General features: G+C 41.3%; 1 protein-coding gene and 1 pseudogene across 2 annotated transcripts in view; one reads left to right on the forward strand and one right to left on the reverse strand.

The window, feature by feature from the left end:
* Positions 1-3867: 3867 nt before the first annotated feature.
* Positions 3868-4828, forward strand: LOC105523468 (annotated as a pseudogene). Its single transcript, XR_001003612.1, has one exon. The product of XR_001003612.1 is annotated as an uncharacterized protein ADARB2-AS1-like (transcript).
* Positions 4829-6955: 2127 nt separating this feature from the next.
* Positions 6956-15350, reverse strand: part of EPB41L4A (erythrocyte membrane protein band 4.1 like 4A) — a 256390-nt gene continuing 247995 nt past the window's right edge. The window contains exons 19-23 of the mRNA XM_011958280.1: positions 14220-14267; positions 13587-13655; positions 12272-12382; positions 12020-12101; positions 6956-8399 (exon numbers count right to left, since the gene is read on the reverse strand). Of these exons, the coding sequence (XP_011813670.1) occupies positions 8271-8399; positions 12020-12101; positions 12272-12382; positions 13587-13655; positions 14220-14267 (439 nt within the window). The 3' untranslated portion in view covers positions 6956-8270. The remainder of the gene's footprint in view (positions 8400-12019; positions 12102-12271; positions 12383-13586; positions 13656-14219; positions 14268-15350) is intronic.

Consider the following 15350-nt stretch of genomic DNA (forward strand, 5'->3'; position numbering starts at 1 on the left):
CTGAGGATCCTGTGATCCAGAGTTGGTACATAAAATCAACTATCACACATACCATTTTCATATAGATGTCAACTCTCCTTCAGTTTATCACAGATTTAATGCAATTCCAATAAAAATCCCAACAATCTTTAGACTGTAAAGTTCAATGAAAAGATGAAATATGGCTTTAGCAGCACAATCCTGAAGACAAGCATCATCAAACAAGGATTACCAAAAGGTAGAAGGAGTCCAAGTCAAAGCAAAAGTGGACCAGTTCGATTCACTGAACTTTACAATCTAATTCTAAAAACTATGTGCAAGAGAAAAAGGACAATAATAGCCAAGACTTCCCTGAAAAAGATCATGGTGTCTGGGTAGTGATATGGATGTGGGAAGGCAGGGTATTTGCCATTGCAAATATCAAGACATTATAAAAATATAATAATTGAGATGGTGTAATATTGACACAGGAGAGACAAATAGACCAGTAGGACAGAATAGACAGTGTAAAGGTACATCCATGCAAAAAGAAAGAAAAACAAAAACAAACAAACAAAAAACCCTGATCTGTGATGATGGTGGCATGGTATATCTGTGTAGAAAGGATGAGCTATTGATAAACCACCTTAGAACAACTGGTTATCCCTAGCACTCACTATAAGCAAAAGTCAGCTTTATATGGATTAATCATTTTAAAATGCAAAACTCTCATTTCCACTCCTAATGAGAAAATCGAGATAGGACAAGAAAGGGTGGAGTAACAAATAAAGCTCACTTACTGTCTACCCCTTATAGGGTATATTAGGTTTCTCTTGCTACCATAACAAATTAACACAAATTTAGTGGTTTAAAACAACATACATTTATTATCTCACAGCTCTGTAGGACAGAAATCCCTGCTTCTTTGCTGTCAGCTGAGGGTCATTCCCAGGTACTAGAGGCTGCCCATATTCTTTGGCTTCTGGCCCCTTCCTACATCTTCAAAGCCAGCAATGGAGGGTTGAGTCCCTCTCATGTCTATTTCTCCTGCCTTCCCTTCTACCAAATCTCTAACTCTTCTGCTGCCTTCTTCCATCTTTATCCTTCTATCTCAAGGTTCCTAATATTAATTACATATACAAAGCCCCTTCTGCTATGTAATTCACCATATTCACAGGTTCTGGGGATTAAGACATGAATGTCTTTTGGGGAGAGATTATTATTCTGCCTTCCACACAGGGAAACCAAGGTTGCTTCCGTTTGCAATACCACTGCGTGGCTTGAACATCCTTACACAGTGCCTCAGCCCAGCAGGCAAGGAGGAAGCACAGACCAGGTAGAAAATATCCACTATCTTCTTCTCATGTCCTTTCTGCTTACCTGTACTTAATAATTGGGTTTTCTGTACCAGGATTCGGGAGGCTGAAGCAGACAGGGGAGAGGAAGGATTTTGAATTTATTTCCTAATACCCAACACTGATCCAATAATTGGAACAAATGCCTTTCCCCTGCCTAATTTTGGAAAGTTTAGGGAGCAGATACAAAGGGAAGAAGAGAAAAGAGCGAAGTGGGAGCAATAATGTAAAGCCATTAAAAGAAAAACAGCATGTTTCCCCCTTTCATAAGAACTCAATCCAAGAAGGTTCCATATTTGGGGTAGGGGTAAAAGAGAGGAAAAGTCTAGCTCATGAGTCATTTATTGGACGTCATTATGTACCACACACAATTTTATGTGATTCCACAAACCTTTCTTAATACTTTAACCTATAGAGTACATGTGTGTAGTTATTACCTTTAAATGAGGAAACTCAGGTTCACAATGGTGGTGACATACCTAAGGGAACAAATGTCAGAGGGAGATCTAAACCTAGGTATGCTGGCTGCTCCAGTCCAAGAAAATTTCCTCTCTCACTGCATTCGTCCATTCTCATGCTACCAATGAAGACATACCTGAGACTGGATAATTTATAAAAGAAAAAGGTTTAATTGACTTACAGTTCAGCATGGCTGGGGAGGCCTCAGGAAACTTACAATCACAGCGGAAGGGGAAGCAAACACATCCTTTTGCACATGGCAGCAGGAAGAAGAGCGGAGCAAAGATCTGCTGAGATCTCCCGAGAACTCATTCACCATCACGAAAACAGCATGAAGGCAACCAACCCCATGATTCAATTACCTCCCATCGGCTCCCTCCCACAACACGTGGGGAGTATGGGAACTACAATTCAAAATGAGATTTGGGTGAGGACACAGCCAAAACATGTCACCGACTTTCCCTAGCAAGAAGGCAAGACTAAGGCGTTTTATAATCCCCGCAATGCCTTTCGCTGTCTTTAAAGGACAGTCTTGGCGGTATTGCCTTCCTTCTGCAACCTTACTTCTGCCCCAGATGTTACAGTGACTTCCTAATGAAGTCTGGAGTTACTTACCTTCTTGTAACAATTATACATTTACTACCTCTGTACAGTCATTGTCTCCAGATTGATTTTGTTATCATTCATGCTAGTCTTTGTGTGATGACCACTGGGCTGTGAGCCTGAATTTTCTTTTTTCTTTTTTTTTAAACCACTTTATTGAGGTATGACTGAGATACAAAAACTGTATTTAATGTATATAACTTGATGTATTTGGAGATAAGCTTTTTTTCTTCTCTTTCCTTCTTTCTTTTATAGAAGTAGGCTTCCAAGAAACAACAAAAGGTGCTGAGACCGGTCTCTGGATGAATCCCTGCTAGGACTTAGAGAAACATGGAGACCTAGTTGTCGTCATACAACTTGTCTTGCTGCCACTCTTGTCCCTTCAAGGAGTTATGGTTATCAGGAAAAAAGCCAATTAACAAACTCTGCTTTATTTTTGTGGTGATAATTAATCAACTGTAAGATTTCAGCATAAAATCCCATTACCTTACCCTATGTGACAAGACCTTAAGTGCCTTGCTCCTGCCTGGCTCTCCAGCTGCATCTTGTCACTCTGCACTCCTTACTCTACTCCAGCCACACTGGCCAAAGGCTCCTGTCCCCAGATCTTGCATAACTGCCTTCACACATCTGCTCAAAGTTCACCTCCAGTCTTCCTATGCCTAGCCCCATGAGCTACTGAACACTTGAAATGTGTCTAGTCTGAACCGAAATGTGCTGGAAGTATAAAATATACACTGGATTTTTATTACTTAGTAGATATAAAAGAATATCTTAATAATTTCATTAATTCTATATTGATTGCCTGTTGAAATAGTTAACATATGTTGGATTATTATTAAAATTAATCTGACCTGTTTCTTTTTACATTTTTTTTTTTTTTTTGAGATGGAGTTTCGCCCTTTTGTCCAGGCTGGAGTAAAGTGGCGCAATCTCAGCTCACCACAACCTCTGCCCGTACCCCGCCCGGGTTCAAGCGATTTCTCCAGCCTCAGCCTCCCAAGTAGCTGGGATTATAGGCGCCCGCCATCAAGCCCGGGTAATTTTTGTATTTTTAGTAGAGACGGGGTTTTGCCATGTTGGCCAGGCTGGTCTTGAACGACTGACTTCAGACGATCACTTGCCTCAGCCTGCCGAAGTACTGGGATTACAGACATGAGCCACTGCACCCTGCCTTCTTTTTACATTTTATGTGGCAATTGGAAAATTTAAAATTACATTCATGGCTCACACTGTTTCCATTGGACAGCGCTGCTCTATGGCATGACCTTCTTTTGCTGCCCTCCTGGCACTTACATTGTGGGATTTCAGCATCCGGGCTCACCTGGTCAGTGGCCTTCTCACCCAAGCAGAATGTACCACAGGAACCTTGCCTGGCTCACCCACATCTGATTCCCAGGCACTCAGGCCAGGGCTTGGAGCATAGTAAGTGCTGACTGAGTATCTTTCGAATGAATGACCCTGCTCTTCCACAGCCGGAGACATGGTGGTCTAAAATCCTTTGGGCTCCTGTTGCTGCCAGCACTGACAATATGCTCTTGACCCTGGGCTGGGTGGGCGGGGGTGGGGAGGTCTGGATACTTCCTCTATGGAAAGAACTGGTCACAAAACCGCAGAGGTGACTCGGGCTGAGAACTCAGGCTCCTCTTTCCCTTGGTGACACGCCCCTCGGTCCCTCACTGGCACTTCTCCCTCCGGCCACACGGCGGCGTCTCGCGGGAGTGCAGCGGCCGATGGTACAGCTCGCTCCCCCTTCGCGCCTCGGACAGTGGGTCCTTCCACTTCTAGAAAAGCATTGTGGGAACAGCAGTGCGGCCTTTCTTCCTTTTGGTGCGAGGTTAGTGTGGTTTTCTTGCTGGGTCTTCCGGGATGGCGCGTGGCTGTGGCCGTGTGGTCTCTCACGCCGGGGCGCCGGGCGGGGGAACGCGGCCACCCTGAGTCTGGTGAGTCGACTGCGGCGGCCGGACAGTGTCGAAGTGTCCGGGGCCGTGAACGCGTGAAGGGTAGCGGCCTGGCCTCGCGCCTGCGTTCCCAAGCTTGGAAACGGGGAGCTGGGGGATTTGTGTTTAGATCATCGACTATGCCAGGGAGTTTTCCAGATAAGCCTGGTTTTATTTTCGTTAGTGAAAAGGCCTTACCTGACTTTATGTCTGCCCTGCCCCCGGGCAAAATAACTTAAAAGCTGAGGGCCTGGTTACGGCTGTTTACATATGCGGTACTCGGCGGGGGTGATCACCTACCCTGCAGGTGAGTTTTCACGTTGGTGCGAGACCAGTCGCCATTTAAAACGCATCTCATTTCACTTTGCATTACTAAGTCGGATTTTAAATCGTGAGAAAATTCCTCTGAAATGTAGTGTTCGTTTTTAGGCTGTAATCAGAAGATTACTGTCAGTCAGTCAGCAACCTTATGTCGTAGAGCCGACCTCGCCGCAGTGTCAGCCTTTGTGTTGCCCATTCACTTTGGAAACTAGTGAATGTGGTGTCAAAAAAGGCGTAAATTAAACGCTTTGCAGCCTTTTCCTGCCCTTGAATTTGATATCTTTGGTGTAGGAGCTGCAGAAGTAACAGTTGCTGCTTTTACATTTACACGCGTGATCTTGACCCTGCCAGCCACAAGTGTATGGTTTGTCTTAACCAGTTTTAATTTTTGTTCAGGTGGAAGATGGATGCCTTAAGTGTAGACTGCTGCTAGCTGAATACCATGTGGGAGCACAACGGTGACCTGAAGGTAGGGTGATATGTCATAAAGCACTTTGTAATGGGAATTTTTATCACCTTTTAAATTGGGGCTCCTTCTCTAGTGAGTATTAATGTTAGTGGTACATTGGTAGTGTTGTTCCGTCTGTAGCTATTTAGGTGAGTTAACAAATGGTACATCTTATTTTTGGAAAAGTTTTGCTGATACATCCTGAGAAGCCCAAGGGAAATAAATACGCCTAGTACTGGCATTCTGGATCCCTTAAGAATTGTTTTTATGTGTATGTAGTCATTGAATTTTTTAAAAACTTGTCAAATCGCAGGCATATTAATTACCAAGTTCTTGATTAAAATGTTACACAAAAATATCTGCTGTCGAATTGAGTACTTTATTTTTTCTCTTAGGATGTCCTTGGTGAAGAGTTTGAAAATTTGGTCTTCACAAGAGTTGCTTGGCTCATTTGAAATTGCCGGGAGTCTGAGGATTTCTGACATAATTGACTGTTGGAGTCTGTAAATACACACTTAAAGACAGTGAGGATGTGAATAAATATATTAATGCATTTTGACATTTGTGTTTTAAGTGATTAACTGCCAGAAATAGCTGTTTCTAAAATGTTATAAGGGAGGAGGGCTTCTTTTTTGATCAGTTTTCACTGCTGTCACTATAATTAATAGCCTTAAAATAGCTTGTGTTTGGCCCAAAGAGAAATGTACTTTCTTCTAGTGACTCAAAAATCGTTGCGAGAACTAGACTGATTTCTAGTGACAGGTGTGCTTTACTACACCCAATGCATACATTTTTTCTCTCCAGTTAGATTGTACACTTAATATTGGCATATCTTCTGCCTTCACTTTGCAAGAAACAACAAATAATGTATTCAGGTATTCAAAAAATTTATTGAAAGCACTGTACTAGGAGCTAAGAACACGATGATGAGCACAACACAGTTCTTCCCTTTGGAAACATAGCTGAGTGGAGGGAATGTCATCACACGTGAAACTTCACTATGAGATGAGTTCCATGATAGGATTTTCTTGGGGAAACCTGAGAAAGAGTTGAGACCAAAGGTATGTGTCATATTTTTCACAAGGCAAAATTGGGGGAATGACATGCAGAGGCTTGGGCTAGAAAAAAAGATACCATAAGTCCACTTACTTTTGTGACAGTTTTGGCTGCTTTCCCTCTTCAGTGCCTTGTTTCAGAATTGAGTTGTTTACTGAGGCATGTAAGATGGCTATTATGGGAGGTGGGAGTGTTACAAAATGAGGCTGAAGAGGTAGGTAAAGAAGCCAGACGCACCACTTCAGGCTCCCTCTGGCTTTATTAAAGCAAGATAAGTCCATGGTGGAAAATCAGATTTGCAAAAAAAAGGTACTTGAACTAGGTTGCTTACTGTTGTCTAGGCGAGAGACCATCTTGCTCTAGTAAAATTGGTGAAATAAAATTGTTTATACTTTGATGACAGAACCAACTAGACTTGGTAATAGTGGAGGTGTCTGTCCATAACTGCTAGGTGTCGAGCTTGCACACTGATGAGCATAATGACTCTAGATCCAGCTGGGGAGCAGCATTTAAACAGTTGAATTCTTAAATTACTTTTGAGAAATCCACAGGGTCTTTTTGCAGTAGCACATTACTCGGTAGTCTAAACTACAGAAATAAACCTTAAGGCCATGGGTATAAATGAGATCTACCCGGGGTAGAGGAAGAGGGCCTAGGGTCTGAAGTTAGAGAAACTCCACTAATGGCAAGGTAAAGCATGATAAGCTAGAAAGGGTGGTCAGTGTGTGGTAGGAGCAAAATAGGATTACATTAAAGAAGCAAAAGAATGTCCTAAAAATTCTCCCTGGGATTAAGTGACACAGTGATTGATATTAATCACTTAAGATATGGATTAGTTGAATTGAGGGCAATGACTAAAGATAACTCCTTGCATGAAGATTGGCTGAGAATGAGAGGAAAATCATAGTTGCTAGTGGGTGGGGGGTTGTGGTTATGAAAGATAGTTTTCTTTAGTCTTAGTTTTAAATTTAAAACCAAGTAGCAAGGATTTAGCTGAGAGAATGATTGAATACATTAATATAGGAGGAGGAGGAGATAGAAAGATCCTGAAAAGGCTGGGAGAGCATCCAAAGCACAGGCGGAGAGAGAGAAAGGTTAGGGCTGCTGGCAGCTGTGGAGAGAACTGTATGTGGTAAGGGGGAGATATAAGACATCCTGCGTATTTTCCCCGGAGACTGCAAAGTCATCTATAGAGAGGAAAGGTCCAAAATAGTCACTGGGGAGAGCCGGTGAGTTAGATGGCCAAGCAGGGTGGATGGATCATTTGAGGTTTGGGGTGAGGGATCAACTGAAATCCACATAGACTTCTGAAAACACAAGACAAGAACACTTTAGAAATTAACACTTAAAAACAAAGCTTTTTACATCATTTGTAAATAACTGGTGGAACTTAACACCACAAAATGCAGTATTATAAAGAACTATATGAATAAAAATATCTGCAGTCTGAAAGTGATGCCTCAGTCCTTTTGCATCTGGGCGCTACTTGAGAACCAACCCAGAGCTGGGAAGACGTCCTCCCACTTGTATTATTGCACAGCAGGCTAGTTGCAGTTCAGATTTCCAGAACGTTCATCAGATGCATCTGGTCTTGGTTGTAGTGGACACAGACACAACATAGTCAGAAATGAATGACTGCTATCCTGTTCCAGAAACGAAAATGTGGTTTCAAGTGAATTTTTACAAAATACTTATTCTTCCAGTTCAAACGAAAAGGTGCTTCAGCACGACTGTGCTGTAGTTAAATCATGCCTATAATCCCAGCACTTTGGGAGGCTGAGGCAGGCCAATCACTTGAGGTCAGGAGTTTGAGACCAGCCCCCAACATGGTGAAACCCTGTCTCTATTAAAAATACAGAAAGAGCCGAGTATTGTGGCGCACGCCTGTGAGGCAGGAAAATCGCTTAAACCCAGGAAGTGGAGGTTGTGGTGAGCTGACGTGCTGCTGCTGCACTCCAGCCTGGGCGACAGAGTGATAACATCTCAAAAAAAAAAAAGCAAAAGAACATATTTTCTTATGCTGAAATACTCGCAGGTCTGAGATTTGAATCAAGGTATCTATTTCACAGTTTCAAAAGTACCAGTGGTGCACACAACCTTCCCACCCCTACCCTTGACCCTTCATCAGGATCAAGTCTCTGTCTTGAGGCGGGAAGCTTGGATAGTTTTTATTGTTTTTGCTGTGTGTTTTCCAGCCAGGTTGTTTGGAGATGTCTGAGGTTTTTCTTCCATCAGGCTATCTTTAGACCCATTTCTTCTCTAAAATAAAATATATTTGAAAAATATAGAAAGATTCAGAAGAAAACAACCAAATGAAGTATTTTCATTACATCAGAAACCAAGCTGCTCTTAAATTGAAGATACTGAGTTAATTCAAAAGTTTCATAATACCAAAAGCTATTCAATAAATGTTCCCTCTAAATAGTTGTGCAAAATAAAGTTTGTATTTAATCTTTGTTTTATATACAAAGTTAGTCTGACATTTACATTCATAACGATTTTATTCATGAATATTAGGCATAATTCACCCAAATCTGTCATTACTTTTGTTAATAATTCCCAAACCAGGCTCTCAACCTTCTCACTTTTGCAAACAGGATAGTGATGGAGAGAGTTGGAGGCAATTTATAATCCCCTGATTATATTTTCAGCAGTCAATGAATGGAACAATGTCTTGTGAGTCCCTATCACTTGTCTCGTATGGAGAAACAGGGCAACTGATTACCAGAGCCTGGGCACCACATCCACTACTTTGTAAAACTTAGGTTTTACACATCTCCCATCATCACAGGTGGAGGCTCTGAGAATGACACTAACTCACAACTGCTCCTTCTTACACAAACCCCTCCTGCTCTTACTTCCAACAGATGGCCTAACATTGTTAGTGTATCAGGCTGGCAAGCATATTTCCTTCCCCAAATGTATATTCCCACAAATAATGGGCTACACTGTCCCAGTCTATTTTGAGATTTGAGCTAAAAAAAAAAACCAAACCAAACAAACAAAAAAAACCCTCTTTTAAAATGCAGTTACCTTTAATCTGTTCCTATGACTGGCTTAATTTGTTTTACTGACATTCAAAAAGCACTGATGGAATAATTATTCTGCCTATCATGGGAAGTATGAACCAGTCTATCTGGGATGGAAGATTTCTGGATAGCCAGAGGTGGGAAGAGGACCCCAGTGAATGTGAGAGAGGAATACAGCAGAAGAATCACCAGAAAAAATTGCTAGGCGAGGACCTGAAATAAGTACTATGTTGTTTGTCTAGGATTGAATCTGTCCATTCCGCAGACCTTAAGAAATTAAGTTGCTATTCTTCCCCATTCTTAGCAGCCTTTGCGTGAAAAGGCAAGGTGAGGTGTAGGGCAGGTCACTGCCAGAACTCTGGGGGCATTGTGGTGGAAATTAGAACTTAAAAGTTGCATTAGGAAATGCACCTTTCTAGATTCCATTGGTCACTCCAGCCCTTTCTCCGCATGGCAGCCGATGAGTGGCTTCCTTTTAGCACTTGGAATAAAACAATAAGATCCAAACGTTTCCCACAGCCTTTAAGGCCTTGTGTTATCTGCCTTTCCCCTCATGCTCAGTGCATGTTGGTCTTTCAGCTCCTCAAATACCCAGGCCCTCTCCAGAGTCAGCATTTTCCCTATATTCCTCACTCTGATTACATCAGCCTTGCGGCCACCTCCTCACCTGCCAGGTCTCAGCTTTAAATGCCACTTTCTGAGATGGCCTTCTCTGAACACCATAAACATGTGAAGTGAGGTCACTCTGTTGCTTCTCTAGCTCAGGCATTTCTTTGTAATGCATACTCCTATATGTTTTAACTGTTTACTTTTATGCCTCCACGTCTAGGCTAGGGCCATCAAACTTTTTTATAAAGAGCCAGACTGTAAACTACATCCTGTTTGTGTCACATGTTACTGTTACTTTGTTTTGCTTTTAAACAACCCTTTAAAGGTGTAAAAACCATTACTGGCTTCCGGGCTGTACAAAGGCAGCAGACTAGATTTGGCCCTTAGGCCATGGTTTGCTGATTGCTCAGACCAGTGCTTGACATTCCTTAGATGGGCTCACTGGATATTTACTGAATTCAAAATCAAAAGTGTTCTGGAGACAGGCTTAGAATCAGTGCCACTGATCAGAAGATGCATGTGAGTTCTTGTGTCCCGCAAAGTGAAAGCTATTCTTCCAACTTAGAATGTGTGTAAGTTTTTTTAATTCCTGAGTGGAAATAAAAATTACTACTTGTATTGAAACCAACTAAAATTTAAGACCAAAAATAAATAAATAAATAAAACACCAAATGATAACTGCTTTTTAATCATCACAATAACCGTAGGAGGTAAGTTATCTACACTGTATAAAAATTGAGGCTTAGAAGTTTAGCAGTATTAACGTTACACAAGTAGTATGCAGAGATGAAACACAAATGATTCAGGTCAGTCAGAATGCAAAGCCTAAACTTAATCATGAATATAATTTTGAAAAAGTACTGTCAACTTTAAACCAAATGTCTATTTGGACAACTATTAGCTCTCCCAGGCTGATCTCATCAAATATTACACAGATTATAGTAGAAGCTGTGTTTACCATGCAGACCTCCATTCTAGACTGAGGCATTCATTCTCCAGCTGCTGTGAGTGTTGCCTGCCATGTAGCTCAAAACTGAGCCCCTCCCCAGGAACTGCCCTCAGTTGAACATCCCTTACCCAGTGATTTCTATGGGGTGAGTGTGAATGTGTAAAGGTTCAACCCCCCTGTCTCACGGTAGGATGAATTTGAAGAGCCATCTCAACTCTAGAGCTCCCTGTGGGATCAGCTCTTGCCTCTGCCCAAACCCATCTTTCACTTTCTCCCCAACAAGTGTGGATCCCATGGGCGCTTTCCAACAAGCTTCCTGCATGCAGATCTCCATTTCAGAATCTATCTAGGGAACCTAACTTAAACCAGCACAGGCCTTGCTCCAGTCATTGATAAAAACAAAAAGGGCCACACATGATAGATACTGCTGGTGTCAGGCTTCTTATGTGATCCAAAAAACTGTACATGTGCTTACATGCATTTTTTGGGATGAGAGTCAGTAGATACAACTGGCTTTTCTACAGGATCCATGATCAAACGGCACTGAAAACCACAACACGACGAACAATGGGCTGACCCTGATCCATCAGACACATCAACTTTGTTTTTAGAGTTTTACAGTGGTTGTTTAACCAGATATAAATCCATCCAACTGTCTTATTCAGCCCACATTTTTCCCATCTTATTAAAAAATACACCATGAGAGGTGGTATGAAACCCTTCCTGAACTATGTTTGCCACAGCGCTCCCCCGATTATCAAATTCAGCTAAGTGTTAAAGTGATTTTGTTAAGGCAGCTAGGTGTTCTGTCTCTGAATTCCTTTTTAACTACATTTTAAAAACATTTCCAGAATGCAAGTAATTGTGATGGAAAAGACAGAAATAAAACAGGACTTAAGTAATTCTTCCGTCTGCTATTAGTTAACAATGTGAGTCTGTCACTTTCTCTCTGTTTCTCTGGCTCAAAATACCTGTTGTTATTGTTGCTTTTTAATTAGTGAAACAATTGTTTCTTTATTCTGGCTCCAAACAATCTTACAATCTTTGTTATCCTCAGCTTTGCCCCACTACCTCTACCTGTTATTCCTAACTCTTCCCAGATTGTACCAAGGTTCTTGATCATGCACTTTTCCTTCCATGATTTCTACACATTCTTTTAAAATACAGAATCTCAGAATGACATTAAGGCTTCACTGCCTGCCCTACCTCCCCAAAGGAACTTTCCAAAGCACAAAATGCTTCTCAAAATTGTCATCAATGCAACACCTTCTTCAAACCTTACTATTACTAACCTGATGAACTGTAGCGTCCCCAGAACCCTGAGCATCCGAAGAACGAGTCACCGGAAGCGGTGGTACAAGATCTGTTTTTGAACTGCAGAGAATGAGTTTTAGAATTAGTGACTGGAACAGTACCTAGAATCAGAAATTAAGTTGGAAGAGTACTACAGTGTACATATGAAACATTTCCATGAGCAAGTAAAGTTCTTTTCGACTGCACTGTTCCGGAGCCATGATGGTGATGGCTCTGGCCTGCCCACTTACTTCACTTCCGAGAGAACTGATCGCTCCCCATCTGAACACTGGGACCGGCGATACTGCCGGTAACTTCGTGGCGAATGAGAATGCCTGATGCGGACTGGGTCACCTTGTGTCCTGAACAAGCAACCAAAAAAAATGGGAACAAACACCCAAAGTCAGAAGAGGAAAAGTAGGAGTTCTTCCTTAATATTGAAACCGCAAAAGAATAGCAACTTTCAGAGTTTTAAAAAGAACTTGACTCCTCTAGGCTTTGAAAGCCTGAGTGACTTAAATTTCACAAGAAAAATGCTCCCTTGACCATATGTGAAAATGAAGCTCTTTATAGTTATTTGTGTATACATATGTGTGTGTGTATGTATATTTTTTAACCACCAAATTTTAAATGAAATTATTCCTCACAGTGGAATTCTTTTTAGTAGTGTGGAAGAAAACAAAATCTATAATGCAGACAAAATGGCATTCCTAATGGAAAAAGTTGGTCCACTGTCCTAGCTACTAACATTAAGAATTCACTCCTCACTTGAAAACTGCTAAGAAAGTAGACCTTAAGTGTTCTCTCCATTAAAAAAAAAAGTATGTGAGGTGATAGATACATTAGCTTGATTTCAGCCTTTCACAATGTATACATATATCCAAACATCACATTGTACACTGTAAACATACACCCATTTTATTTGTTGATTATACCTTAATAATCAAAAACAAATGAATATTCAAATCTTTGACCTGAAGATGGGACAGAGGGTGGCTGGGGTGTACCAATCTGCTGTTTAACTGTGGTGGGAAAGCAGCATAGCTGCAGAAGGGGAACAAAGCAGGCACTCACTTTCTCTTAACCAAGTTCTGGCAAGGCAGAAAACACAGTCAACAGGTATGGTTCCTCTTACACTGGTGACTGGGGACTCCTGCTGTGCTTTCATGGAGCCTGTTCAATGTGCTGCTTCTATGCCAGAGATTGGACTGGGCTCATATTGAGAGTTTTATGGTCAACATAATTCTCTTGGTGTAAAATAATGGATAAAAAACTTTATCAATGAGAATCTCAGAAAAGAATTTATTTCAAAACTGACATTAATCAGGAAAAGCCCCCTTGTACCTATCATGTACAAAGAGGTGGCTAACAAGAGATGATACTGATTATAGTGTAGAATAAGTAGCTTTAATACACACTTTTCTTCCTCTTTCGTTACTGTCACCTAATTTTGATTAAAATGTAAAGACAAATTAAAGCACTGCCTGGAACACAACTGAAGAATTAGAATGGATTACTCACAAGCACTAATAAAGCTTTTGTGAGAAGATTTTCAAAGGCACTCACTCTATTTTAGTGTACGGAATCTCTTTTAATTGTTCTTCTGACAATCCGGATGGATCCACAAGTTCCTTTCTGTAAAGGAATAAGCAAGAAAATGATAGTTGTGGTGCTGGTATAAATGCTAGTATCTTTCACAATCGGCAGCTGAGTTTTCCCTTTCTAATCTTGTCCCAAAACAGTGTTAGTAAAACCAATACAAATTTATAAAAACTAAAAATGTGTTCAAGAAAAAATAGGAGGGGTAAAACCTTGTCTGTAGCTCTTTTGTGTTCTTTCAATTTTTCTACATTCAGACTCCAGCCATTCCCCATTTCCCTATAAAAGATCTGCTTCTCTCCCCTGTGGTGGGTGTCTTTTTTTTCCTTGGTATTTATTTGTAAACTATTGGCCTGTCTGGGGTCCATTTAGAAGTGAGACTAAATGACCCAAGGTGAGGAGGTGTCAGGGCTGCCTGTAGATAGGCTGCTGATATGGTAAGGCACCACGACCCTGTGCTCCCCGTGCCTGCTACACATGGTGGCAATGGCTTTGGCAGGCATCACGCTGAGGCTGCCTCTCAGTACAAGCAGTCTTTCTTCCAACTGCATTAAAACTGCATGGGTTTTAAAACAATGAGAAAGAACAACTATTACTCACTGAATGTGTTTCCATAACTCTTCTTTTGCTTGGATATCGGGGCTTCTCCTATAAACAGAGAAAACAACATTCATCTCTACAAACATGCTTCATCTCACAACTAACTAATAGTTTTCAGACTGTGAAGTTCTTATTTGCCAGCTGAGAACAGACAAGGAAAGACTGGACAGGGACAGCCATTGTGATGGGTAGTATAAAGGCACCAGCAGCTAAATTGCTGCTACTGCTGCTGAAGGAAAATCATAAAACCTAGTGATAACCAGAGCTTCATTTAATGAAAGACCTCAGAACTTCAGGGCCATATGCCTCCCCCTCCAGTGGTAACTGTACAATGAAGGATGATTCAGGGCATCTGTTTCTGATCTTTCCAGATATTTGTAAGTAATGGTAAAAGAAGAACTCATCTTGTCTAGAAGTCCCCACATGATCTGTGATTACCTACAAGAAGCAACCACCACAAGGAAAAAGCAACTGGTGGGATTGGCCCTGATGGCAGACTGTACCAATGACCCATCTTTCATGTTACATCTGGTGTTGCATTTCTGCAACAAAACTTGGGCCAGCAAATGCTAGGACCTATTTGTGGCCTTGGCTCATGCTGCCACCCTCTTTACGCCCTTCTCCATCCCCAACTATTGACTCTGCAAATCTTTTCTCCAAGAAGTATGTGAGTAGATATTATACCACTGTCTTTAATTTCCTAGAATGAAAACTTCAGTCAGCATTCAAGTGTTTGTACTCTCTGTAGTATCAACTATTACTCCCACTGTAGCAATGAATACTAGTAATCTATTATCTCTGCAATTGTTGACACAGAATGATTTTTCTCCATAGTGAGAAAATAAGCTTTCATTGGTCGGTCCCTTTAAGAGAACAGAGATCAAGTAATAGGCCAAAAGAAAGAACAAATAACAATTAAAAGCCACCGATCCTATGGAATTTTATGTGATTAATCTGTATTAGTATTTGGGGGGCTCAATATTGCTTTTAGTGTATGATATCATTAATGCTTTCATTTTTCTCACTTCATAAGGGCATCACTATGGTATTCTAGTAGGGCTTTCTGAACCTACAGAATACACTAAGCTACTTTCCTGCCACTGACCAAATGGCTTTTCCTTTGTGCAGGGG

Source organism: Colobus angolensis, unplaced genomic scaffold, assembly GCF_000951035.1.
Source record: "Colobus angolensis palliatus isolate OR3802 unplaced genomic scaffold, Cang.pa_1.0 Scaffold465, whole genome shotgun sequence".
NCBI lineage: Eukaryota > Metazoa > Chordata > Mammalia > Primates > Cercopithecidae > Colobus > Colobus angolensis.